This window comes from Trachinotus anak, unplaced genomic scaffold (genome assembly GCF_046630095.1).
Source record: "Trachinotus anak isolate AG129_WGS33_773 ecotype Australia unplaced genomic scaffold, CSIRO_AGI_Tana_v1 ptg000012l, whole genome shotgun sequence".
Lineage (NCBI taxonomy): Eukaryota > Metazoa > Chordata > Actinopteri > Carangiformes > Carangidae > Trachinotus > Trachinotus anak.
In genome coordinates this window covers 20,621,283-20,647,981 of record NW_027273863.1, presented here as the reverse complement: position 1 = coordinate 20,647,981, position 26,699 = coordinate 20,621,283, and the positions used below count along the sequence as shown (strand labels likewise).

At 40.5% G+C, this 26,699-nt stretch overlaps 3 protein-coding genes across 9 annotated transcripts in view; 1 reads left to right on the top strand and 2 right to left on the bottom strand.

The window, feature by feature from the left end:
• Positions 1–130: 130 nt before the first annotated feature.
• Positions 131–17,917, bottom strand: arhgap30 (Rho GTPase activating protein 30). 2 transcript variants are annotated; one of them, XM_071490966.1, is made up of 14 exons: positions 17,819–17,917; positions 10,834–11,229; positions 9,298–9,400; positions 9,020–9,164; positions 8,755–8,837; positions 7,591–7,698; positions 7,143–7,261; positions 6,886–7,054; positions 6,533–6,630; positions 6,060–6,128; positions 4,759–5,517; positions 4,298–4,494; positions 3,406–4,019; positions 131–2,349 (listed from the first exon to the last, which is right to left on the bottom strand). In XM_071490966.1, the coding sequence occupies exons 2-14, from the start codon at positions 10,919–10,921 to the stop codon at positions 924–926; spliced, it is 3,978 nt and encodes a 1,325-aa protein (XP_071347067.1). In that variant the 5' UTR covers positions 10,922–11,229; positions 17,819–17,917; the 3' UTR covers positions 131–923. The 2 variants fall into 2 exon arrangements, with proteins under 2 accessions (XP_071347067.1, XP_071347066.1); XM_071490965.1 differs by lacking the exon at positions 17,819–17,917 and adding an exon at positions 11,806–11,934.
• LOC139628858 (uncharacterized) lies at positions 13,869–16,714 on the top strand. 3 transcript variants are annotated; one of them, XM_071490983.1, is made up of 5 exons: positions 13,869–14,010; positions 14,094–14,293; positions 14,394–14,515; positions 15,431–15,530; positions 15,740–16,714. In XM_071490983.1, the coding sequence occupies exons 2-5, from the start codon at positions 14,119–14,121 to the stop codon at positions 16,636–16,638; spliced, it is 1,296 nt and encodes a 431-aa protein (XP_071347084.1). In that variant the 5' UTR covers positions 13,869–14,010; positions 14,094–14,118; the 3' UTR covers positions 16,639–16,714. The 3 variants fall into 3 exon arrangements, with proteins under 3 accessions (XP_071347084.1, XP_071347083.1, XP_071347082.1); XM_071490982.1 differs by having other exon boundaries at positions 13,878–14,010; positions 14,080–14,293; XM_071490981.1 differs by having other exon boundaries at positions 13,887–14,293.
• Positions 17,918–18,010: 93 nt separating the features above from the next.
• tesk2 (testis associated actin remodelling kinase 2) overlaps positions 18,011–26,699 on the bottom strand; it is a 31,340-nt gene continuing 22,651 nt past the window's right edge. For 3 of the 4 annotated variants that reach the window (XM_071490967.1, XM_071490968.1, XM_071490969.1), the window contains 4 exons: positions 25,849–25,935; positions 24,206–24,344; positions 22,354–22,887; positions 18,011–21,077 (listed from right to left, as the gene is read on the bottom strand). In XM_071490967.1, the coding sequence (XP_071347068.1) occupies positions 20,776–21,077; positions 22,354–22,887; positions 24,206–24,344; positions 25,849–25,935 (1,062 nt within the window). In that variant the 3' untranslated portion in view covers positions 18,011–20,775. The remainder of the gene's footprint in view (positions 21,078–22,353; positions 22,888–24,205; positions 24,345–25,848; positions 25,936–26,699) is intronic. The other variant, XM_071490970.1, reaches the window with a different exon arrangement.

The window sequence follows — 26,699 nt, the reverse complement described above, 5'->3', positions numbered from 1 at the left end:
CTACAATATGAAAATACTCTGTTAGAAGTACTTCTGTCAATGACCTACCTCAGTGTAAGTCACCTGATATAAAGTAAATAATACTACTGGTCATAATAATAATAATAATAATAATAAAAAACATACAATCTTGGAAACATCCTTTTATTCACATAATTCAAAATAACAAGGATTTTTGCAAACATTATATTCATTTTAAATGGTACATTTCATTCATCATCTCTACTTTTTCAAATCTACCATTTAACCACTTGCAGAACTTTTCTTTATACACCATATAGATACATATACTTTATATAATTACAAAGTATTGTATAATTAGATGACTAGTGCAAACAGGAGTGAGCTGGATTTGAGGTTCATCTTTTTACTTATGATCAAAATTGAGTTATCAAGTGGTGGTATGTTTTGTTTTTCCCAGACCTAGAGTATAAAAGCTATGAAAGTTTGGGGTTGTCTGGATGGTTTATAAAATATTTCATATGAAGCATGTTGGAGCAGCACTTCACCTTTAATCCCACTTCACTGTGTGTTTGCTTTCAGTTTCTACGTTTTATTTCACTTAATGACACTAAAATCATAACTGCAGTTGTCCTTGTGGCCTAGGAGTTTAAGACAATGACCATATACTAGCAAGGTCCCTGAATCCAGTCATGGAGCTTTGCTGCACGTCACCACCCCATCTCTTTCATTTCATTGTGCTGTCAGCTCTCTACAGGTGTCTGTCTAAAATCCTCCCCCAAATACTTAAAAAAAAAAAACCTATTCGTTTTATAGCATTAGCCAGACAATACTGTTGGAATTTATACTGAGATAAAATCCCCCTTCAATAAAGATAAAATACAGCCCTTTATGCTACACATAGAAAAATAGTTTGTACAGAAAAATCAGTTTAAATCAATGTACAGACAAAAAATTGCTCACTACACTTCACTTCCCCAGTCTCTCTGCCTTTCCTTCTCCTTCTCCTTCTCGCACTCCTTCTCTTTTTCTCGCTTCATGGTTGCTATGGCAACGGCCTCGTCGAAACACATGCTGAGAGGACTGTTTCTGTTTGTGTCCCTCGTGGCGTCTTCATCCCCATCCCTCCTCCTCTCCCTCTCTCTCTCCCCTCCATCTTTCCCCTGCTCTGCTGCACAGACTCTGTCCTGCTCTGTCGGGCCTCTCCGCGTCTTTTCCCTCCCTCTGTCTGCATCTCGTCTCTCTCTCTGCTGCTGCTGCTGTCGCAGGGTCAGGGCTGTGATTTTGCAGTGCTGAGGCTTCGGAGGCACCACCGGCACCGCTTTCACTTGGTAAACCTTTGGGTTTTTGGAGGCAACCAGCTTCCTACCTACTCCACCTTGGCTACTGTCACTCTCCTCACACTTCAGTTTCTTCACATCAGACGTGGGCTCTTTAAGTTGTTTATCTACACTTGCCGGTGTTCTGCGTTGCTCATCAGCTCTCTCCTGCTCATTCTTCTCCTTTTCTGTCTCTTTTGAAACCACTTCTTCTCTGTCATGATGATGTGCTTCTTCGTTGACCGCATGCTTCCCTTCAATTGCTTCTTCTAGCTCACGTGTCTCTGGTAAGCAAGTCTCTTTTTCCTCAAACTGCATCTCTGGGTCTGTGAGCTTTTCCTCGGTTGTCTGAATTGATTCCTCCTCTGCCTCCGTTCTGACTTCTGTCTTGTTTGTCCCTCCTTCCGCCACTTCCACTATTTTCTCTCCTGAAACATTCGCTTTCTGCTCTTCCTCCTCTCCCGCTTTTTCTACATCTCCTCTCCCAACAACACCCTCCCTCTCAGCCTGCTCACTCTCCTCATCCTCTATCACTTCACATATAACATCCTGAAGTTCCTCCCAAATTTCACAACCACAAATTGCACTTTCCTGCTCTTCGCCGCCTTCCTGCATCTTTTCTTCATCTTTTTTGTCAGCTATTCCTTCTTCACATTCTTCAGTGGGATCTTCCATCACGTTATCATCACTTTCTTTAATTTCAAAAACCACTTCTTGACATATTGCCCCTTCCTCTTTGTGTACCCCCCTGTCCTCTCCCTCACTACTGAGTCTCTCTTTCGTATCCTCTCCAGCACAGCTTCTGGTATCTTCTCTCCACTCTTCTAATGACACATCACCAGTTTCCTGTGTGGCACAAGAATCTGTGTGACAAGGTGGATAATCACTGTGAGGATTATCAACCACTTCCTTCTCCTTTTCGACCTCAGTAGTGCTTAATTCATCAGTGTCCTCATCACTAGGCAGTGGAAACTCCACACAGCAGTGTGTTGACATTTCTGAAGTCGGAGGCTTTTCTTTGTCACTTTGAGCTTCTTCTGTGATGTTGAGTTCTTCCTCTGCTGTTATGCTGCAAATGGATGACAAATAGAAACAGTTAATAGATACAGATAAGATTTCAGATGAAGATTTAGGGGTTTGTAATTTTACATTTCACTACGTGCACTTGGACATAATTTGATAAACATTTGGTTTATCCAGTTTTGCTTATTTCATTTATGAGATTTGGAAACTGTTTATTTTATATGATTTTGGGAGAACATTTTACATATATATTTTATTTTGAGCTAAATGTAACGTGTGTCAAAATGAGCTCTACTTATTTTATAGTTCTTGCTAGTTTACCTTTATAACAGCCACCATGGTGAAAATCAGTGCAGTATATTTGTTGGGTGGCAGCAAGAATTGATAGAGAGTCTCTGTAACCTTTTCTGAGCAGAGGCCCAAAGTTGTAATTAGGGTTTATTGGTAAACAATATAAATGCAGCAAAGTAGTGCTGTAAAGTCAGTTAAGTAACTGTCAGTTCTGCAGCAATATTTCTCTACAGCAATTGGTTGCTGGTCATACCAGACTAAATAAGGCGGAAGTTACAAAACCCCTTAATTTGATTTGTTATTTTTCCTTTCAAAACTTACATGATCTCACTTTAAATTGGGCATATGAAGTTAATACCAGTGCCTTTTGACTCATAAAGGAGATATGAAGCAACTTAGCATTTATTTAGAGTCAAGTTTCTGTCCATCTGACAAATGTAGTTCCAATATCTGCTCTTCTTTAAGGTCTGATTTGATTTCCAATAACTCCTGAGAGAAATACCAGGCTCTTTAGCCACTAAATACAATTTGGTGCTGAGCAGCTGAGGGTGGTGAGAGAGAACCAAACAGTAATGTTGCAGGCCATAATACTGTACCAAAACCAAAGATGGTAAAATGCTCGGTGGAGCTGAAGGGAACCATAGAGTTGGATAATAATTATATGTGTTTGTATATATAAAAATAATGAATGCAGCTTTAAAGAAAATATACATTATTTGTTAAATGCTTGAACTGTTTTGAACTGACAACAGGTTTGTTACATTTTTAACTGTGGGATCAGATGTATTCTGAAAAAATGAGTCAGTTTCACCTTTGCAGATGGTTTTCTGGTTGGTCTTCCTGTTTATCATGTGTATCTTCGTCTTTCTTCTTCATTATCTGCTTTCCCTCCAGTTCTTCTTTATCTTCTTCATCTATCACTTCTCCCTGCTCCTGATCTCCAGTGGTTGGCTCTTGAGGGTGCAGTGTCTCAAACCCTCTCTCCTCAGAGCTCTCTGATGGACCAACAGGAAGTCTATCAAGGGTGCAACTGTCTTGTGTAACAGTGTCTAGTTCCAACTCGTTTAGATTGTTTAGAAAGAAATCAGGGGGAAGGCTTTTATAAAACATGCTCTCATCTTCTTCACTACTGTAATCATCATCATCACTGTTGTCCCCCAAATCTTCCTCTTCAGAGCAAGACTCCTCCGGTCCGTGCACAGGTGAGGTCATATAAGGTAAGCTGAGGGATTTAGTGTGTCGGCTTTGTAGGTCAAGGCTGAGCGGCCTGTGTGGATTTAACTCTTTTGGGCTCTTGGTGTGTGTCTCAAGGTCTGGCTGCGGCTGTGTCTGCAGCTCTGCAGGGTGAGGAGAAGGCTGAGCTTGCTCCATGACTTCATACTCATCGTCCGAGTGACCTGGAGGTTCAACGGAGAACTCATTCACCTGAGAGGTAAAGAGAGACAGGAAGTGGAAATAAAATTTTCTTCATGAAAGTCCTGTCCTGCTCTGTTTGCTGGCTCTCTGACAATTCAAATCAAAGAACCAGCAAATGAGAAAAAAAAGTGACAAAAGTGTATTTAATAACTGTAACTAGGTTGTAATTTTTCAAATGAAATTTTCTGTTATCTTCTGCAGACGTACAACCTCTTATGCAACATGTGTTATTTATTTGCAACATTGAAATACTGTTCAAACCTCATCTGTATGGATAAAACACAAACCTGGTAGGAGAAGCTGCAGTCCATGTGCTCCATGCCGCTACAGTCCATTTGATCCAGGAATTCAAAGTTATCCTGAACGTAGCCAAACAGCTCCTGGTCGTCCCCTTCCACTTCAGTTGAGTTGTGGACGTCAGAAGCATCAAGTGCAAGAGAAGTCATTTCTGACTGAGGATCAGCTTGTTCCACCCATTTCATTTCTGTGAATGAAATATTAGCTAAGGTTAGAGATAGGCTAATGTTACTAACTTTTATATGGTGAATTAGTCTTTCTGCAGATCAAACTGAAATTCCAAGAATGATCGGTTAAAAGAAACCAGTTCACGGTCACGAAGACAAAAGATTTGTTGGACTGACCCAATTGACAAACTGCTTAAAAAGTAAGTTATATTGATAACAATCATTAGTTTCAGTCCAAGTATTTAAAGTATAAGTGATCAAGGTTACAAAACAGGTGGAATTACCCATGTAGTCACCGTTGTCGTCAACATATTGGTCATTATTTTCAGCATCTTCATTGTCTGTGTTGGAATTGAAACTTTTGGCTCGTTGCTCTCTGGACACACCTTCCATCACCAGCTCGGGGCTCCAACTACTATCTTCTCTCACCTCCTCTTCCCTCTTCTCCTCCTCTTTTGCTCCTTCAACCTTTACCTCATCATCACCACCTGTCACCGCTGTATTCTCATCAACCCCCAGAACTCCTTCCCTCTCTTTCTCCTCTTCCTCAACCTTCCTGCCTTCCTCATCCTTCATTTCCATCTCTCTGCTTTCCTTCCTCTCCACGTTCTCTCCTCCCTCCTTACCTTCCACCCTGTCTCCTCCATCCTTATCCCTGCTACAATGGATGACCCTGTTGCTCCCACCCCCCTGCAACACTCCTAATGCCAGGTTAGAGGTGATATGTAGTGGCACAGTAACAATGGTGGGCCCTGTGATGTGCATGGCTGCTCTTCGTCCTGCTTTAGTAGAGAGTCCTGGGGATCTGGACTGGAGAGTCTCGTTGCCTGTGACCCCTAAACCGTCAGGGTCAAGAGCAGTATAGGTGCCCTGGGTCCCCGCACCCCCACTCACTAACCCCGTCCCCCTGCGGTATGTCACAGCATATTCACTGCCACCTATTGCACCGGAAGATGCTGGACTTTCTGAGCCTGACTGAGGGGAGGGTGTAACGTTGGGAGACATGTTGGTGGAGGGAGGGTGCTGGGCACAATGTCTGGAACCTGGAACATAATAGACAAACAAGACCTGGGTCACTCCTGTTTCTTTAAGTTTAACAGTTCAGTCTGAGTGTGAATATAACTCTGAATCTTAACAAAAACAGTTTCAGGAGTCTGATCTTAAAGCAGATTTTTATATTTTGAAGGGGCCAGTTCACACAAATCAGAAAAGTACTTTTTTTTCCATTGTTTCTTTGCAGGTTTTGACATTTTGGTCTCTAAAAAAGTTTCTGGCGTTAAAAATGACAGGAAATAGGAAAAACTCAGAAAGAAAGACAATTATCCAAGTTTCACAGGCCGATATCTCAAAATCTAAAGTCATAACACACATACAATCAAATGTTTCCTCGTGGTCAAACACCATTAGGGTCTAAGTAAGAATTTTAGTTTATTTTATTTTTGCTTTTTGTAAACTGACCCTTCTAATAAACCCCAGAGTTTGCCTCACAGGTCAGTTTAAAGTGTGTAAAATTACATAATTTATTGAAATATTTATTTATCTTGAATCAGAAAATCATTAATGATTTGTGTGAGAAGAGCAGCACCTTCTTTTGGATATGGTTGGCTGAGGGAGTCCATGCTTCTTGCTGGTCTCAAAGAAGACCTGTCTTTTTCTGAAAATAAAAAGAAGATACATACAAGAGTGCGATGAGAGAGAAGCTGTGAAAACTGAAAACCACAGAAACTTTAAACCTCCTGTCTGAAACTGCCCCTAACAACTTGGCTGCAAATCATATGACTGATTTTGATTTTAACCTCTACTTTGACATTAACAGAAAGACCATTCATTTAGTTTTAAGATATGAGAATTTGTAGAATTTATGATGATCACTTTTTAACTGTATATCAATTTCCTGCTCTGCAAGTGAGGTGAAAAATATCCTCCTTTCTGCATCAATTACATGTACTTAAATATATAAAACAACAGAATTTTCCTTAAATCTGTTATTCAATAAAACACTGGAGAATTATCAAAGGAGTTAACACTACAACTCATTTTCATGAGATTGTTTTGTACCTTTCGCTGAGTGTTTGTGCCTTCGCCGTGGGTCAGGGAATCGTCCTCCGATGTTGAATATGGACATCCACTTCCTGCCCTTGAGAGATCCTTTTCTCCTGAGGTGACATTCACAGGATAAATGGTTTATATGAAGGATGCAATGGAAATGAACTGAATTCCACCAAGGCAACTCAGAAACGTGTTTTCTCAGATACAGTTACTTGATAACATACCATAAAAGTCAGAACGCTTTACTTATGAATACCTTACACCTGTATTAGACCTTACATGAGTTTAACACTCTGCCGGTAAAAGAACATAAACATACATTTGGAAGGTAATGACTCCTGATAAATGGTTGGTCTACTCACTTGTCTGTGCCTTCAATGATAGCATGGTAGGGTCTTATGGCAAGAGGACCGTCTCCTGGACTGATGTTCCCAAAGTTGGCGACAGGCTGAGTGGGAACAGACTTGAAAAATGGTTCATCCAGATTGGCTGATGGGGAGGGGAGGGACTTCCTTCTCTCGGTCGATACACCTGAAAAAGAAAGAGATGAGACAGAGGTAAGTGTAGGTCGGCCTGTGTGTGTGTGTGTGTGTGTGTGTGTGTGTGTGTGAGTTCTAACCTTGATCAGGAAACAGGTGAGGGACATGTGTGAGGATGAACTCCACTACAATGGACTGAACCCTGACCTCCATGAAGGCTGCTGTACCGTTAAACCCAGTCGCCTCAATGTCCTTTGACCTTAACATACAGATTAATTGTCTGATTATTGATTGATTGAATAGATTATAACTGACCAAATGTCGGAAGGGAAGGTGACAGGATGGACAAAGGAGAGTTAATGGATGCTGAGTTAAGTTATTGAAGGAAGAGTAAAAGAAGAAAGGATAAAAGAGAGAAAGTAAGAAATAAAGAAAAAAATTAGTAATTAATCACACGCATCTCTGAAACACACAAACAGCTCATGTTCACTGTATTTTCCAGAAGAGTAGGCTGTGTATTGCTCAAAGGCACTTCAGCAGAGACACTCATACAACACACACTGATCGGAGCCACTGATATTAGCACACCTGAGTAGATTGGGGGCCCAGACGATGGCTAGGTTCCTGGCGTGCATGTTGGTCTCTGAGGAATGTGAGGCCATTCTGACAAGATGATGCATCAGGTACTCCAGAGTCCTGAAGGAAAGAAGGTGAAGACTTAAACCTGCGTTGGCTGATTTTATTTTTTCTGCACTTGGCAGCAACAGAAACAAGCTGTGGACACTGGCAAATCATCATCTCCAATGTTGATACGATGACCATGTTAGCTACACATCCTCAATTCATTTGGACTTAAATTTCTGGCCGCTTAATAAATGTTAATTCCAGTGTTCAGTCTATTTAGCTCTGTTTTTGGTCTCCACCATCTCCACAGGAAAATATTTATCTCTAGTTCCTAAATGCTCCACTTTGTTCTCCAGCTAGTTGCTAACAGCGCCTGCCTTTCATGCTGACCAGGTAGTGCACAGTGGGTTTTTAGAGCTTTTTTCTGGATGCTAGAAGAGCAGTGAGAGTGAATCACAACAGTAAAGTTGAGGTCAGTCAGCTGAACAATGCGCAAACAATGAACTCAAAGCTTTGTAAAGCCGAGGGAAGCTGCAGATAGAGGTGATAATTCTCTGCAGGTTCATCACTATGAGCGACCACTTTCAAAATGCCACATTGTTTTCACATTGTCACATGATACATTGTTTTTATATAAAATATTGATTATTGATTCTTTAATGTCATTTCAACTGGAGCACAAGTCAACACGTGAAAAGTGAAATAAAAGCTTTCATAACCTGTGAATTGGCTAAATAGCTTATTTCCTTGTTACCGACACACCCTTTTAATTACCAAAATCATATCATACAGGAGATTTCCAGGATGAAATCATATCAAATGGGTATCTGAGGTCTAATTTGCATCTCTGTAGGTATGCTGTTTGGTTAGTAAGCAAATTCTAACCACATGAACAAATAGGCAGACAAGCAGCCTGTGGATGTTTTTTTACCTGAATAGTGTGGACTTTGTAAAATGCTAAAATGAAGTAAAATAATGGACCTAAAATGTAAGATGTCCACTGGATGGTGTAACTACAGAGAAATACCTGAAACACCGGCTTCTTCAAGGAAGAGAAGACAGATTTTCATTGAAAATACTACATGTTATTAGTAAAAGAACTACTCAGTGTGCAGCACATGACTGTACCTGTAATGAGGTGTTGGTAGTTCTTTCAGAACATCTCTGATCTTTACCAGCCTCTCCTCCTCCAGCTGGATGGCCACAGCCTCCTGTAACACAGACGTATGTTTGAATCAGTGAAACATTGCATTTGTAATCTTTATTAATTCTCTCATTGCATATGTCCAGCTGTTGTTAGCTTCATATATACCCCTGTGATCATTCTAAATCACTTCATGAACAAACATGGACACGGAAATGTGTGAAATGTTTGTGTATCTGTGCTACTCACAGCAAACTTGTCATACAGCTGGTATGTGAGCAGAGGGTTTGGCAGCTCTCTGAAATAAGCTTTACACAGAGAGCTGACACAGTGGATGTCCTGCAGATACACATCTTTGTTCAGGTCTGGAGTCCCGTCGTTCTCAAACTCTCCTCTGTTGTAGAAAAAGAGGAATTCATTTTAGAGCACACACACACACATACACACACCTAATTAAAACTAAGTAGAGTGTATATTTACAGATACAGGTTCAAAGAGAGGCACTGAGCCGCACACACACAACTTGCCTGAGTTTCTGTATGTTGGACGACACTCCAGACAACCTGTAGATTCCATCCACGATTCCATGATGCTCAACAAATTCACTGCAGCACCGCAAGACCTGAGGAACTGTGTCAAGTGACTCAAATGAATGACCTGAATATTAACATAGTATTAACATGAATCATTTAAAAACTGTGAATATGAACATACACATTCAGATTTGATGTATTTTGTCTGTATGTTTCATATATGTTCGTCTAGAACCCCATATATGTTTGTTTATAGCAAATATGTCTTGTACAAAAAGATGAAAACATACCCTCACACTGCTATATCCATCCTAATTATTTATTTACTTATTTATGTTTTGTTCTCAACAAACACCTGAGGAAGACTAATTGTGGTTTAAACATCACGTCCATGTAGAATTTTTAAAAAAGCATTAGAGACAGGATAGCTGTGAAATTTGGTGCAGACATTCATGATTCATGAGGTTTTGAATGAAGTGTGTCAGCAACTATTGGATGGACTGGTACAGACTTCCATGTCCTCCTCAGCATGAACTGCAGTAACTTAGACCGTCCAACTTTTCATGTTACACCATCATCAGTTTCAGGTTGTCCAGTTTTTTTGGTTTACGACCAAATCCCCGCAGATGTAATGACATTCCCATCAGCCTTGACTGTATTGTGTGTTCAGCGCTAATTAGCAAATGCTAGCATGCTAACACACTGTTTTTGTCATCATGGTGAACATTATACCTGCTAAACATCAGCATGTTAGCATTGTCATTGTGAGCATGTTAGCATTTAGCGTGAAGCGCTGCTGTAACTAACCTCATAGAGATGCTAGTAAGGCTGTCAACTCATTGTTTTTTTTCTATCTAAAGGAAAATAAAAAATTAAAATCCACTCTTAAAGGAAATGAAATAGCAGCGTGGGAAGTAGAATAATACATGGACTAATAAATGAGATATGAAACAGCAGTATGTACTCACATGGCTCACAATCTAAAATGAACAGCAGTTACTCTTTAAAGCATTTGACTAGACCTGGTGTGGCTAGCGCTGTGTGGTTGGTGTGCTGACAAAGACATTATTTAACATGTACTTTTAAAAAAAAAAAACATAGGCAAGTCTTTTTTTGGCCTCATTTCAGTCTGACTATTGCAAAAAAAACAGGCATTTTTAATACATGACAAATATTCTAACCAAATAAGAGCTGCTGCCAAGTTGCCAACCATCAACCTGTTGAATATTTTTTTGACAACTGTAGGATGTAGTTAAATAGTCGTAAAAATCCACCTCTATTTTACCAGATTACGAAGGAGTATATCTATATCTATACATATATTTTTATATACTTATTGTATGGTAATTCAGATGTCTGTGGTTAGACAGCACTGTTGAGATTAAATGTACATGTATGGTTATTTATCTGTTCAACATAGTGTTCAGTATGTGCTATAATGCCTGTCATGGTTACAGGCCAGTCTGCAGAATAGAAAACAGCAGAGAAGAGTACAACAGGAGTCTTTAGGGGTGGGGACCGTTTACTTACTCTCTTGAGAGGAGGCAGTCAGGTGTTCGAGCAGATCACATCCAAACACCTTCTCTTTGTTCCCTCCTCTTCTCCGAACTCTTCGCATCTCTTCCTGTCTGCTGTTTCCACCTCACATTCAGACCGGCCCGAGCTGCTCAGTTTGTGATTGTCAGACTGACTCTCTGACTTTCTGTGTGGCCCCTGGGAGTGTTGACCAACTCGGTTAACGTGACACTGACTTTGTAGAGGTGGTGCACATTTCACAGATTTGACCGTGCTGCTTCTGCTGTTTCTGTTTCCTTTACTTCAGTGCATGGTTGTTAGGTGCAGGTTGCTTCCTCTGTAAGCTGCGTTGCATTGGAGCTCATGTGTTAAAGCCGGATTGTTAGGACATACTTTGGTTCATCTTCAACCCTGAAAAGACAGAAATAAGAAACGTTTCTTTGTGCAAACACCAGCTTCACATTGCAGAGAACAATCTCCCCCTAAAATCAAACAACAAGAGGCAATGAATCCTCTAGCATGCATATGTGGCTCTCCACTTCCCCTCAATGCACTGAATTTATTTTCGAATGAAAGGCCACACCCTTGCCGCTGTACTTCTCCTATTCACTGAAGTGAGTCTCTGAATGTTTCACTCCAGTCACACCACAATGTCTCTCTGGACCGGTGGACCCATGTAAATCTCCAATCTCATCTCCTGCCTGATGTCAGAGTTCATTACAGACCCGGTCTGTCCTACTTGTCCACATGTCATTGCCATTGCGGCCACTTTTTCACTGCAGCGGAAGTCGAGCTCTGTTTAAGTCTGAACATATAGACACACACTGACATTCAAACTCACTCCCCATCCTCTCCATCTTCCTGACACCTGCCGCTGCCCTCCTGCTGTCCACCATCCCTCCCTATCTGTCCACTTTTGGCAAAGAGTTTCAGGGTAGAAACTTGAGAAAATAAACAAGTTTAAAAGTGAATTGCGAGTGTTCCTACCTTCACTCTGCATCGGCACGCAAGAAGCAGCATAAAATGATGACGCAAGAAACCACTAAACTTCCCCTGTTAACTTCCTGAGTGTCTCTCCTTCTCTTGCGCTTTCTCTCTGTATGTGGCCCACGGTTTCTCCGCCTCTGCTGATTGAGTAGGGAAATCAGTTCAGTGTATCTGTACAGTGCATCTATTTCCCTTTATGTGCTGTGTTTGTCTCTTTGCAGGCTGAGTTCCTTGTGTGTTATTCACCATGACAGCAAGAAATAGACAGTAAATGTCTCTAAAGGACAGTTCAACTGTAGACAAAGGACAAACATGTTTGGCTCATTTCCTTTGACTGTGTCACTTGAACATGTACAGTTTCCTACATACCAATACTGAGTAGTTACTACAAAAGTACCACAAACTGCCACACAGCACCTCACAGCAAACCACAAAGTACAACAAGGACTCAAAAAAGTAGCCTAACAAAACAAACAGTCACCACAGTATTTAACAGAAATTACTTCAAACTGCTACAAAACATTACTTACTACCAGTTATTCCAAAGACCCACAAATCTTAACACAACAGAAACTAAAACAAATCACAAATTACCAAACAGTATCACACAGTGTTGAACCACAATCACCAGAAGGTATTGCAAAGAAAGACAAGAAACACAGGGTACTAGAAAATTAGCATGGGAATATGACTACACCACATAGTGCCAGGAGTTTCATAAAGTACTGCTAAGAAAGACAAAGAAGGCCTGCCATTAAATTACACAAAGTACTCAAATAACCACAAAGAAACACATATAAAACCGACTACAGAAGACTACTTAAAGGAAAATTAAAAATACTTCTGGTATATCGCAAGTTACCACAAAGTGTACCCTGTATATGTGGCTAAATCAAAATTTTAGCACATTTTGTGTTTTTACAACGTTCAATAAGCAGTGAATATCTGTGAGCATCTGGATGCAAAGTAATACTGCATGTAATAATGGTCTTGTGTGGTAATTTGGGGCTGTAAAGTATTCTGATGATTCTGTATCATGCAAGGTGTTTATAATAACAGGTCAGATTTTCAGATTACAGGTCCCTGCTAAGGAACAACTTCCCTCAAGTCTTAACTAACGCCTAATGCATTTATTCATAGTCAAAAAATCATTTATCAATGTTTTATAAAGTTTTATAAAATAGTAAGAGGAGACTGGATTGCCACTTTCTGAATATCTGTTTGGCTGGTGTTCATACTTTCTGTTTGGTAATAGTACAAACATAAATACCATCAAGTTTAAAATGAAAAATGTTCCTAATTTGTTAATAAGTTAATTTTGGTCCAAATACTCCAGAAGGTCAGTGGTCTATTAGAGCGTCTTTTTCACAACCAGCCAACTCAATCTTATGCATAAATCATCAATAAATAAGGCATTAATGTTTAATCACATCTAAACCTTGTGATAAGCTTATTAATAATATAAAGGTCATATTTGGAAATATGGATTATGTATCATGGAAATGATTTGTTATAATGTTTTATCAGCAATTCCAGGTCTGTATTGACTCCATCAATAATCTATATTTGCAACTTTTGTCACGTGCAAATATCAGTAACACTTTACTTTTTATTCCCCCTGTTCAGCCTTTATAAAGACTACATAAACAGTTAATAATACGTTGATACACTTATAATATCTATCTATCTACAACTACATTACAGTGTGTTATAAACCATTAATTAGATGTTGTATCACATGTCAAATGTTATTCAAGTATCTGTTTCCACCTGGGTTCAGTGTGAGTTCTGACAGTGCGCATTTCATCGCATATTTACGGTAACACCATGTCACCTGTGGCTGCAATGGTAATCTCGTTTTATATTCCTGTACGTCCCTTAATGGCGGAAATAATGTTGAACTGGCAACCCGAATAAAACATATGAGCACCTCTCGACTTGTATTTATTTCACACGGCAGAAGACGTGCAAGTACGCCAGTTAAAAAAAAAAAAAGGTGTCGTATTTTCAGTAAGACGAGCTGGAGCGGGGGCGACACCGCCCGTGCGAGGCACAGCGGTGGAAAAACGAGCGACCCCCTCCCCGCACCATCAGCGGAAGAAGTTAACGGCAAACACGGATCTTCCACTTCCCAACCACGATGAATGCAGCACCCTGATCTGTATGCATTCATCCTGGAAGTGAGTCACCTTCAGGCGTGAACAGGTGAGCATATTTTTATTATTTATTTATTTATTTTTTTGCATTTGAATAAGAAGCTGAAGTTATTGCAAGATGGAGAACTGCAGCTTCCAGAGCCAGCTGCTGTCCGTCATGGAGGTCCTGGCCAAGGCGGCGGTGGCGGAGATACACCGGCGTGTGGACGACAGCTGCGCGGTGCTGCGGCTGGAGGTGAGCCAGAGCCGGCGGGACATCGACCTGCTGAAGGGCAAGTGTGAGCTGATGGAGGCAGAGCTGCGGAGGAGCAGGATGAGGGCCAGGAGGAAAGGTGGGGAGGGCGGCGTGAGGATTTTACTCGTCAGGTCTCTTGTCTGTAGTTGCTGCTTTTGAAACGTGGTTGCATGTGTATCTCGGTTCTTGGTCCTCAGTGTTTCATCCTGCAGCAGGTGAAAGGTTTCCTCCTTTAGCCAAAGCAGCTGTGAGCAGAGAGAGCCAGAGCGCGGAGGGGGATCTGCAGGCGGATGCTGAGGCTCAAAATCAACCCCGGCAGGTAGGAAAACTGCACCAGACTGTTTTGATTCCTCACTGATCTGTTTTTTTTTTTAATCAATCAGGTGATCATAAACTGCCAGAGAAGAAGAAAAATGCCAAGATTATGTCTTTAAATCTCTTGCTCTGTCTGATAAACAGTCAGAATCCCCAAATATTCAGTATATAATCGGATTAAACGGAACAGAAAATGATTAAAATCCTCATATCTGAGAAGATGGAGTCAGAAAATGTTTTTCATTTTGTTTGGTAAATGACTTTAATGATTAAGTGTTAACTGCATAATCTCACTTGATTTGAGAACATCCAGAGCACCTCCTGTTTTGGCTCTCCAACAGTTTATTCCCATTCGTGAGCTAAGAATAGAAAATGTAAAGCAAATTAAATGTTGTTTTTTTTTACAGTAGTGTTGCAGCTGATTAAGATAATCTTCATTAATCATCTCAGCTATTCATTTAGTTTAAGAAGAAGCAAGAGCGGTCAATACATTTCCCACAGCTGACGTCTGATGTCAGCTGATGTTTTGTTCAACCAAAAGAAAAAAACAACAACTAAATATTCAGTTTACAATGATGTGTGACAAACAAAGGCAGAAAAGAGGCTAAATTCTGGAAATATTCAGTATTTTTTCATGACTTTTGCTTGAAACAATGACTCAAACAATGAACTGATGATTAAAATTGTGGCAGATTATTTTTCTGCCAATCAATTAATCGTCTAATGAACTAATCAACAACTGATCAGTTCCCGAAGATATAAAAACTATTTGTCCTTCCTGGTGAAGCTCATTAAAGTATCACATATACGATCAGTGTGGAGTAGATGCGTTTTCCCTCTACTTGCACAACTTGTGTGTGTGTGTGTGTGTGTGTGTGTGTGTGTGTGCGTCGTGTTAATACTGACCCTGGTGTTGCAGTGTGCAGACGTGGAGCCCGTTAATGAAGCTGAACACATGCAGATCAAAGAGGAGCGCACGGAGGAGGACGTGTGGAGGAACAACCCAGAGGATAAACACAGTGAGTGTGAATGCAAACACACACACACACACACACACTCATCAGACGCACACAGTCTCACACATCGGGCCGTGCTGAGCTACAGGCAGAACCAACTTTCATTCATTCTTTAATCTCTAAGAATAAGGAATCGGAGCATTTGGAGCAAGATTTCAAAAATAATCAGAGCCCAACCTCACTGGAAACCTCTGCTTTAATATTGTCTTTAGTATCTGGAGCTGAACAGCCACCGTGTTTCAAAGCCGACAGCTTTGTGGCCCGTTACCACTCGGCTGAGAGCCCGGAGGACCCAGAGTCTCTCGGGCCCCCAGCGGACGGCTACAACACTTTGAACGCGAACCAAAACGTGACAGAGCTCACGCTGAAACGCGAGAGAGAGGAAGAGCCCGACGAGAACGCGGCGCCGCTGGATTCGCGCCGCAGGTTGGTGACAGAGACAGGTGACGATCAGCTGTGGCCCTCCAGCCTGTGCAGAGACGCCGGTGATCCGAGCTCGTCCCACGCAGGGCAACAGTTTGAGCAGATTCCCACTGCGCTCACGCCTCAGAGCGGCCTGCGTTTAGGAGATGCGGTACCTAGAGCTCAGTCAGCAGGGAAATCCCACTCTCGAGTGAAAAGACGAGCCAGAACGCGGGGATGTAAAAGGGCGCAGGGGGATGAAGGACACGGCGCTTTATCTCAGATTAACACCATGGATCAAAGCTCCGCTCCTCAGGAGTGGCAGCATCAGTGCAGAGACTTCGCACCTGCTGTGAGGAACCCGGGGGAGGATGCGATGGCGCCAAACCCAGCGGCCTCCACCCTGTGCGGGCACAGCCGCAGCAGCTTCGGCGTCGTGAGGAGGGCGAGGACGCCCTGGAAGAGGTTCAGCTGCACGTACTGCGACAAGCGCTTCATGAGGTTCAGTCAGCTCAAAGAGCACCTGAGGAGTCACACGGGGGAGAAGCCATTCAGCTGCCTGCAGTGCGGCCGGAGCTTCACCAAGCAGTGCAACCTCATCAGGCACGCCGTGGTCCACAGCGGAGAGAAGCCCTACGAGTGCTCGCTGTGCGGGAAGTGCTTCACCCAGCGCTCCAGCCTCAAGTCCCACCAGAAAACTGCCCACTGAGCTCACAGTGGGGGATTTTAAAGTACAGTGTCTTATTCCTGTGTTTGGTAACTTTAGGAAACATTCCACCTTTTTTTTTTAAAAAAGTATTTAACTGGAGCTTGGAAAATATTGATAAAACTGTTTTAATTGTATAGTTATTGCAATTATTATTTGTTGTTATTTGTTTAATATTATTACATATAATATAATATTGATATTGTGGAACAGAATAGTCTGGAATTGTAATACCATAGTTTCCCTGAAGGCTGAAGCTAACAGTTATTTTCATTATTGGTTAATATGATAATTGTTTTTTCAATTAATCAGTGAATCGGTATGTCAATAAAATGCCAGAAAATAGTAAAAAAAAAAAAAAAAAAAAAATTCCATTCTGATTTCCCACACAACAAGGTGATGTCTCCAACTGTCCAAAACCCAAAGATGTTCCTGTGACAAAGAAAAGCATCAATTTCTCATAAAAGCAAATATTTGGCATTTAGCAAAAAAAAAAAAAAAAGGATAGAAAAATAGAAAAAAATTAAAACATAATAAATGGTCAGTATTTAGTATCTGATCTGCAGGAAATGGACCAAAATATGCCACTGGTATCGTCCTTAAATGTGTATCTTCCTGTTTTTGTACTAGATGGTCAACATATTGTTACTAATGTTATTTCTAAAAATGATCTTGTGTATAAATAACTTTGGAAAACCATCGACAGTTATATTGTCACATTATATTGTAACAATACTGTAATAGTTGACTTTCTCATAAGAAATAGTTTAAAGATGAAAGGAACAGCAGAGAGGGATACATATTCACATCTGGGATTTTGCATTTGCGATTGTTGCGTTTTGACACGTAGGACTGCATCTCCACCCCACCTATAAAACTACGTTGGGCCAACATTGCTGACCCCTGCAGACTATAAAAATTTCCGCAAGTTGTATAATCCATCACATTAAAGATTACATTTGCATTATATTTTGTTAAAATTACTTTTATCAATGCATAGTAATAAAATAATTGATTTTTTTCAGCCAGATGAGCAGAAGAGTCTTTATATTTTGGAAATATATATGGTATGGATATATGGTAAGGGACTTATCTTTCAGAAAAGGTCTGTAACTTGCAATAATTATTACTTTGAGGTACAAACCAGGGCCAGGCTGGTTTAAGTAGATCTAATATTCCTTACCTGTGGAAACCACCCACACACTTGATCAGGATGTAAAGTCTGAATGTTTTCACACCGGTCGTCCACATGATGCCTTCAGTCTCAGAACTTGCAAATCAAACCTGAAAGCAAAAGGTTCACATTTACTTTAAAACTCATGAGTTTCAGTGAAGTCAACATAAAGAAAAGAATAAGAGACAAGGACAAGTAAAACTCAGGGAAGCTTTGTTATTCGATCAGCAAATACATCTCAATCTGTATTCATCGAGGGAGGTAACACAAACTTTTTACATAAATATACAAAGGTAAGACATTAAAAACGTTTTCTCATAAATATCAAATTAGATCCTTTATCCTGTAGAACAGTGTGGTGAAAGTTACATTTGTTGCATAGAAAGTAGAGACAAGTAGTTCAGATCACTGTACAAGTGCATTTTAGGTCCTATTGGAGTGATCAGACTGAGATCAGCAGAATGTAACACGAGGATCAAAAACAAGTGCTGGAGGAGAGGCGAACACCATGTTCATCATGTTGAAATCTTATTACATAACACTAACACCTTCCAGATGACACTCTCATTAAAGTTGAAGAAATGCTTTAACCCTCGTCTGTGACATTCAACTGTCAAATCTCACCTCTTCCACATCTATGAAGCACAGGAAGTGGACAACAGAACACAGTGACGATCGAACAGGAAGTCTTACACCAGATCTGTTAAAAATTATTAATCGGAGTGTGAATAAGAATGGAAAATGTCATGAAATAAAAATCCAACCAAATGTTAGCAGCAACCTCATTAGAGAGTGTTTCAGAGACTCAGCTTAAAGGAAATCTCCTCCAATTACGAGAACATATACGTGAATTTCAAGGAAATGCATGGGGCAGTTTACGCAGGGGTGGTGCGTTGCACTCCGTGGTGAGACCAGCAAAGCCTGAGCTTACGATTATCTAAGCACCAACATCATGTTCAAACAATGAACCTGTGGCAACTTTATGGAAGACTAATAATAAAAAAGCCTATGTTTGTTTCATGACACGGTTTCAGAACGTATTTGCAGCATTTTGACACCGTGAATGATCTTTTTTTGTGTTTTATTTACATCACTGCTTGCCTTAATGTTTAACTTCATCTGTAAGCTTGACAGGATATTGATCTTCCTTCTTAAAGGAGCCCATAGTTTCCAGAAATTTCAATGCTGACTTTAAAGCAAGACTACATAACTTTTGCTGAACATCAGCGGCTGTGGCCACAAGTGGCAATTACAGCTTGGTGACCCACAGAATTTCACTTCATTTCCGCAGGTTTTCTGAAGTGAGCGTCACACTTACAAGACAAATCTTTTGCATCATGACACAAATGTTTAATCGTTATTTAATTACTGTATTTATTTAGTCTTTCTTGTGGTTATGACTGGAGGAATGTTTGTCTCTATCATGAGCTGCTGTATATTTGAATTTCCTCTTGGGGTTAAATAAAGTATCTATCTATCTAAATGTAGCAAAAGGAGAGATGGTCAACAAAAAGACTGAGCTATGTAAGCTATAGGTAATGTTTGTTCAGCCATAGCTGACATAAGCCGCCATGAGCTGAGGCTACAGCGCTGACTTGATTGTGTGAGTGAGTAAGGATGCACGTTATTGCTCCTGAATTCAACTTTTCATTGGTCGAGAAGAGGATTGTGTTATTTTTGCCTTTCAAAAGTTACATAGTCTTGCTTTAAACTTGCTTTGGAGCGATAACTCATAATGAATAATTTGTCTATCAGCTTAATATTTCTGACGACTTTATCATCATGTGTTTTTACAGCGCTGCGAGAGGGGATTGTTTTACTTATGGTGCGTTCAAGTACATTCTGACATGAGATTAGTGATTTGGCTTTAAATGCAAACATTTTACAACATCCATGTTTGCCCACAGTTCTTGTGCTGGCTTGACAACACTGCCTACGAATGCTCCCTTTTGACTCATTTGTGGCACTCATGGCCTTTGTCATCAAGCAGCTACCAAACTGCTGTGCTTTAATTTGAGGGGCTAAAGGATATGAAAACCTCTGATCAGGTCCTTAAAAAGCTCATAAAGACAATGCAATAGTTTATTTAATGAAGTTAACTGTGAGCGCTGATCTTATTGGACAAATACAACCTGACCACTCAGATTTTTACAAAATCCTAAAACCATCTCCTCCATAAATTCACCACTGCTGGTTTTAAGCAGAGTTTCCTGTGAATTAGTCGGAGGAGACTTGTTGGTATAAAATATTTTACCACTGCAGTAAAGTTTGAGGGCGCTCGGATTGTTTGAGATCTGTCCCGTGAATGTTGTGTTTCAGGCACAGAGTCGTTACAAATCATCTGTAGTTCTTTCCACTGAATGTCAGCGCACGGTCTCATTAATCAGAAAGATGTGGACGATGTTTTTAGATTCAGTTTAAGCATTTGTCAAAAAAAAGACGAAGGGAAAGTATCAAAACACATTTCAGATTTTTAGACACTCACACATACACAACACAAGGGATCCTCAGTACCCCTTATCATACACAAGGCGCCTAATATAAGAAACCTTTAAGGAAAAAAAATCTACATCATCTCACAATAGTAAATATAAACAACCTTTCAAAAAAAATAATCTCTATTCCGAGTGTCCACTGTGTTGATAAAAGCTTTTTTTGTGCTAACATCTTGTTCTGTCACACCTGGGTGATAATAGCTTTGAAAAATATTTATTTATCTAAATCAGTTGTGCTTGATTTATTGAACGTGTGATACATTCACTTGAGAGATAAAATCAAGTGCTTTTGCTTTTCACTTTATGTTATATTTTTCATAAAATCTTTGAAATGTGTCCCAGTCTGTCAGTCTACTTTTAAAAATCCATGTCTTTGTCCTCACAGTCAGGAGTCAGAGTCCCCATCTCTTGTCCAAAACCAGCACATCCTCCCCACCATCTCCTCCATGTGAGTGTGTGGGTTTAACTCTATTACATTGGGCAGGTGTCTGTCCCTCTTCCTCGTTCCTCTTCTTCCTCCGGACTGCAGGAGCAGTCCATTGCCTCCCCACTGTCTCTCTCACTGCTGGGGACCATGGGAGAACAGCTCTCCCCAAACAAGTCCTCCCTGTTTCCCTCCTTCCTCCCCTCTACCTCTCCATCCTCCTCCCCTCCTCTCTGCCTGCAGTAAGGTGGGATCTCAACCACGACGTATTTCTTCGCCCAGCCGCCCAGCAACGCTTTCTGTCGGGCGTCATTTCCGGTCAGGCCCGCGTCAGACCTGGAGTTAGCTGCTGAGAGAAAAAAAAAAGAGAGAAAAGAGGCAAAACATGAGAAGAGAGGAAGTGAAAGGACAAAAGAGAGACAGAAAGAGAAAGAAAGGAGAGTAGCATAAAAAAATAATAAATGATAACACAAGGACATAATAAAAAAAAACACTGGAGTTAAAGCAGTAGACTAAAATAAAATGGGTACAGTAAAAGGTGGCAACAAAGACATACAGTATAACACTACTGCATAATTATATACATAATTTATCTATCTATCTTGTTGCATGCACTGTTCTACTAAGGACTGCAGATGAAAAGCAGCTCGTTGCTGAATCTTGTACAAAGAATCTCATATTTTGGCTTCAGATTTTTGTGCTTAATCCCTGACAAATAAATGTAAGTTCAACAAGGGATAATGTCGAAGGTGAGCAGTGAACGGAACAAAACACAGGACATCTCATCATCACCTTAAGGATGAGCTGCCACGCTTCATCTTGATGAAGTGAATTAAGTGTTTGCCATCACGTGGAGCATCTGTTATCAGTATCAAAAGCAGTGGGATTTTCTAGTTACATTATACATCAGCTAATTACAACCACATCTTTTTATTTTATCAGAGGTGTTTAATGTTAAACTATATTTATTTTATATTACTTTTAATCATGAATAATTTTATTACTTCCCCTAAGTATATTAAAGCAAGAATATTTACTATTTTACAACAGTTATATTTCATATTATATGTGTTTTTTGACCCTATATGTCTAAACAAGAGGCTGTTGGTTGGCCTGCTGTCCTGAAATGAAATGAAATTTAAAAAAAAAACATGTAGTACTCAAAGTTTTAATTTAAGAATTTAAGTTTCAAAACTACACTACGCAAATCTTTGCAGCAAGGGACACAGAACTCTAAACTGGTCATCTACTCTATATGAAGTACGTGTGGTATAAGTATGAAGTTTGTCCTATGAATCGTTTGTGAGTTCTCATGTTCACAAGAATGTCACACCAGCATGATGACATAATAATGAATACTGCTTATTCTCTAATGTTTATATGGCAGTTACTTATTTTTAGTAAATTTGCCTAATTAACAGCATATTAGAAATAGAAAAGTACTTTATTAGATATGTGCAAATATCAGACACACAGGTCAAGTCTGTATATTTCATACAGATTTGAAAAGAATCTGTGCCTGTGACTCAGTTCCTCAGTGAGCAGCAGCTTCCCACTGGTGCCAACTGCCAAAAACCACATACATGCTTAACCAACTGAGAGGACGTCCTCATCAGACAACTCACCCGGCAGCGTTGTGGACAGCTGGCCAGAGTTACAGGTGAGAGAACCATTGTTATTGGAGCTAACAGCAGCAGCGAGGTGGAAGAACTCGGAGCGGGGCAGCTGAGGCGACACTGGTAGGGAGTGACACTGTCTTCCTGGCAGCTGCTGCCAGTAGTAAGACGCCTCCTGTTGCGGTCCCACGGGTCCATGAGCAGACGGCTGGTTACTGAACACACTCCCCGGAGGTGAGTGGAGGTCAAACACCAGCGAGAAGACAGACTTGCTGGGAACATCGTAAAACTTGATCTTGCCGCCACACAGGTCCTCTCGGGCGGTGAACGGGTTGATCTTGCGGGCTTTGGAGGCTCGCTGAATAATGGGGGGGTTATAGTAAGGGTCCTGGACGTTGACTTTTCTTAGTGGTTTGCAGGAGAAGATGTCTGATTGGCTGCGGCTGAGCCAGATGTTTCTTCGGGGACGGGGTGATTTCGGCGGGATTTTGTCATGCTGGAAACCGAGAGGGTTCAGTCGCTTGAAGCCTTGGATCTTCTCACCTTGAACGAAAAGGAAGTAAAATTTACAAAGTGTAAGTCCAGAAGTGTATTGTAGATTTTTAAGAGAAATAAACAGAGTGAGATATCTTTTTCATAGTGTTCTGGTGAAGTGATGTAATGTAACCACTAGGTGGCAATACAGGCTAAATCCTGCATAGACTGTGTAGCTATGAGTTCCTTGAATCGCACTGGTGCCAACTGAGTTATCATGTTCACTTCAAATGTTTCCTGCAGCACTGGAGCAGACTCATTTCCTATTAAGTTTGTTGGATTTAACCTTTTTCATAAAATGTATATAATATTTAGTGCTACTGCAGGTAAAGTACTGGAAAATTATGGATTTGAGGAAAAGAAAGAAAAAGGAAAAACAAAGCTCAAGTTTCCAGCGATTGTTCACGTTGTTTAGAAACAAAGTTTGTTCACATGAGCACATAAATAGTTGGAGGGGGACAGAGAGGGAGGGAGCAGGAGAAGTTCATGACATAACAATCAACAACAGACGAGGAGTCCGATCCAAGCTCTGTTTTCCACACAATAATAGCTTCATGAGGGGTATTTCTTATATCAACAGGCTCAGACTGTGTTTTATGTGTTCGGTCTACAACACAACACCAGACCAAACAGACCTCATTAGCATAAGTCACTCCGGCATCCTGTGACATCATACGTCTTTGTACAGTGTTGTTGTGAGAAAAAGGAGCCGTTTGGCTTGACTAAACAAAAACATTACAGCCTCCTGACTTCATGATGGTCAGACGTGCAGGCGGCTGTTCACTGGACCAAATTAGAAGTGAAACCTGGGCCTGCATGGATCAGGTGTCTCAAAATAGGAATGTTGATCTCAGACCAGTTTTCCTCTTCAAGTCAAGAATAAGTTTATACTACCAGCAACCAAGGTCTCTGGACCAGCACTCATGTTCTTATAAGAGTGATACAGATACTCAGAAAAGAAAGAACAGAACTGGGTGATGTTTCTCTGGGAGAGGACAGTGTAAACATTTTTGCTTATTACTGACTAACATGGCAAATATATCATCAACACTGCTTTGTAAGAGTAACTGAGAGGAAATGGGTTTCTGTCAGGCTCACCACTGACTGGAGAACAAGTGAAATATTGACTAGCTCACTGGCTGGTAGTCGGACTAGATTAGAGTACAAGCAGAGCCTGTGTTGGCGTCTGTCGCCAGTTCCCTTCCCACCCCTCTCCCTTTACAGGAATTTACTAGCATCCTCTTGTAAACAATAGCAGCTGACTTTTACTGGGTGTAAAGCTAAAGCTGAAATGGCACATCAGTGTAATTTTGTGCAGTGCTGATACCTTTGGGTACAGTCTTCTTGTCGTTGTCCCCACTGAGCGAGACACACTCCTGCTCCATCTCTTCAACTTTAAGCCGAGCCAGAATCTCCTCCAGGTGCCTGACAATGTCTGGGAAGGATGGACGGAGTTTAGGGTCCATCTGGGGAGGAAAAAATGAAGTGATTTATAAATGGTAACGTAGTGCAGAGCCATAATTACGTAACAGTATCACACATAATTATGTAACAGTATCACAGTTGCATTTCCTGATGTCTTTACCAATAATATCTTGGTATTCTTGCCTTGAACAGAGATATACTGATGTTCCAAATGTGAGATGGAAATGGAAGAAGACAAAAATGGGAGGAATATGGATAGGTAGATAGATAATGTGGAAGAGGTGGGGAGGTACAGAAGAAAGACAGAAAAGACAGGAAAGAAAAGATGGGGGACAAAAATGTGGCTAAAAGACGAGGACACACGGCTAAGTCGGGTAAGATAAAATATAAATGATAAAAGCACCACAACAGACAAGGATGAGCGGGGATGTAGTGAGCCAATACAGGCTCAATCAGCAGGGTGCTCCAGAAACTTTAATGCTCTCATCCTCTCTGGTTTGTTATTATATTAGAGGAAAGAAAAACACAATGCCAGTCTGGGGATTATTAAGTAACGTGAACAAAACTCAACGGGATAAATCTCATGAAAATAAACATATTTGTTATGGTTTGACCTACTTAATATTACTCCCCAGTTCATTAGAGAATCAATAGAACAACAAATCAGTGTATGAACGCTGTGAAAAGCTGAGTCTGCCAAGTAACTGATCCAGCTTTTAGAGAATAGAAGACCCCCTGGATAGTGAGCTAAATCTGATTATTCACATAATCAGATTGCCCCTCTATTTCTGAAGGCTAGAATAAAAGTTACTTAAGAAATTAAAAATGAAACTGAAGTAACTCTGAGAAACAACCAAGGCAGCCATGCAGGGAAACGTTTTTGTCTCAACATGTAGAAAAGTTTATCATGAACACCTTATCGTTATAGATGGACATTAAAGGTCCCACATAGTCTCAAGGTATATGTCCATGTCTTTTTTGATTATAAAGCAGGTCTAGGTTCTATATCAATACTGTGAAAGTATCAAAGCCTCAGTCCACAGAGAAATGCACACAGCCTGTATTTAGAAACTGAGCCTTAAAACGAGCCGTCAGGACTTCTTTAAGTTTGTGATGTCACAACAAAGCAGTCACTGCTCTCTGCCATGCTACAAGCCCCGCCCACCTGGACCCACCATCCAACTTTACAGGATTTGGTTTCTCTGAGTGATCTGCTATATTTTTATTCAATCACTCAGAAAACAGTCAGCCAATCAGAAGAGAGGCTGTGGTTTTACCAGCCTGAGCCCCAGAGAGAAGCCTGAGAGAGGAGATGTAAAATGACATTGAGATGCTTTTTGGTTCTTAAAACCATAACTATATCTTTTGGTGGATATCAACACTACAACAGGAAACTGTTAAATATGGGACCTTTAAAACTACTGCTATTTACTGTTCAGTTCTGTCACAAGTGGGAAACAGTTCCTTCATACAACACCCCAGGAATATCACCATTTCTGATTTGACAGGACCAACACAAAGTGGACAGGAGTGTGGTGGGCTCACATTGCAGCAGTTGAAAGCCAGCTGGAGGAAGTCAGGCGGACAGTCTCCAACCATGTGCTGGAACGTGTGATAGTCCAGGCCGAAGTTCTAGTCAGGAGGGAGAGACAAAGAGGTTTGAACATACAGTATAAAAGTTAAACAGGAAATTCATGGTTATCACTCTGACAGGAAGGATAAAGAGATAGCCAGAGAGTCATCAGATGTTTGACTCACTGTTACTCTTGCACCAAAGCCAGCTTCACATCAGACTAATCCCTCTGACATGGCCCTGCTGACTGCCAAGTGGACTATCAAGGCCTAATAACCAAAGACTCATTTCTGCTTGGATTCTCTTGTAAAGCCTGGTTTAAATGCTCAATCAAAACAGCAATGACCAGGGATGATCCTAGTTAACAGTTATCATACCTATGAATTCACACTGACTTCTATGTGGCAGGTAAAGGAGCCTGAATTAGACAATTAGATTATTCCAGCCAATTATTTAACATCACAGACTCTGTGTGCGATTTCATACTAGAGTTTCTCCAGATTATAACAATTTACATTATATTCTATTATATATATAATTATATTATATTTTCAATGGTAATTAGTTTGTTTTTTTGTTTATAACAATCTATATTTACTTTGGTTAAATTTGTGCAATATAAATATAAAGTTGATAAAGTGAAGTATAATTTCCCATATGAAACATCTGTGTCACATGAAGATTTGCTTGAAGATTAAAATAATGACATGGTACAGTAAGTGACTTCAGTTACAGTTTCAGCAGAATGGGTTGGACAAACATTTCAGCTCTTTGTGTGTGTGTCATGTGAATGTTCCACAGTGTAAACAGGGTGAGGATTATG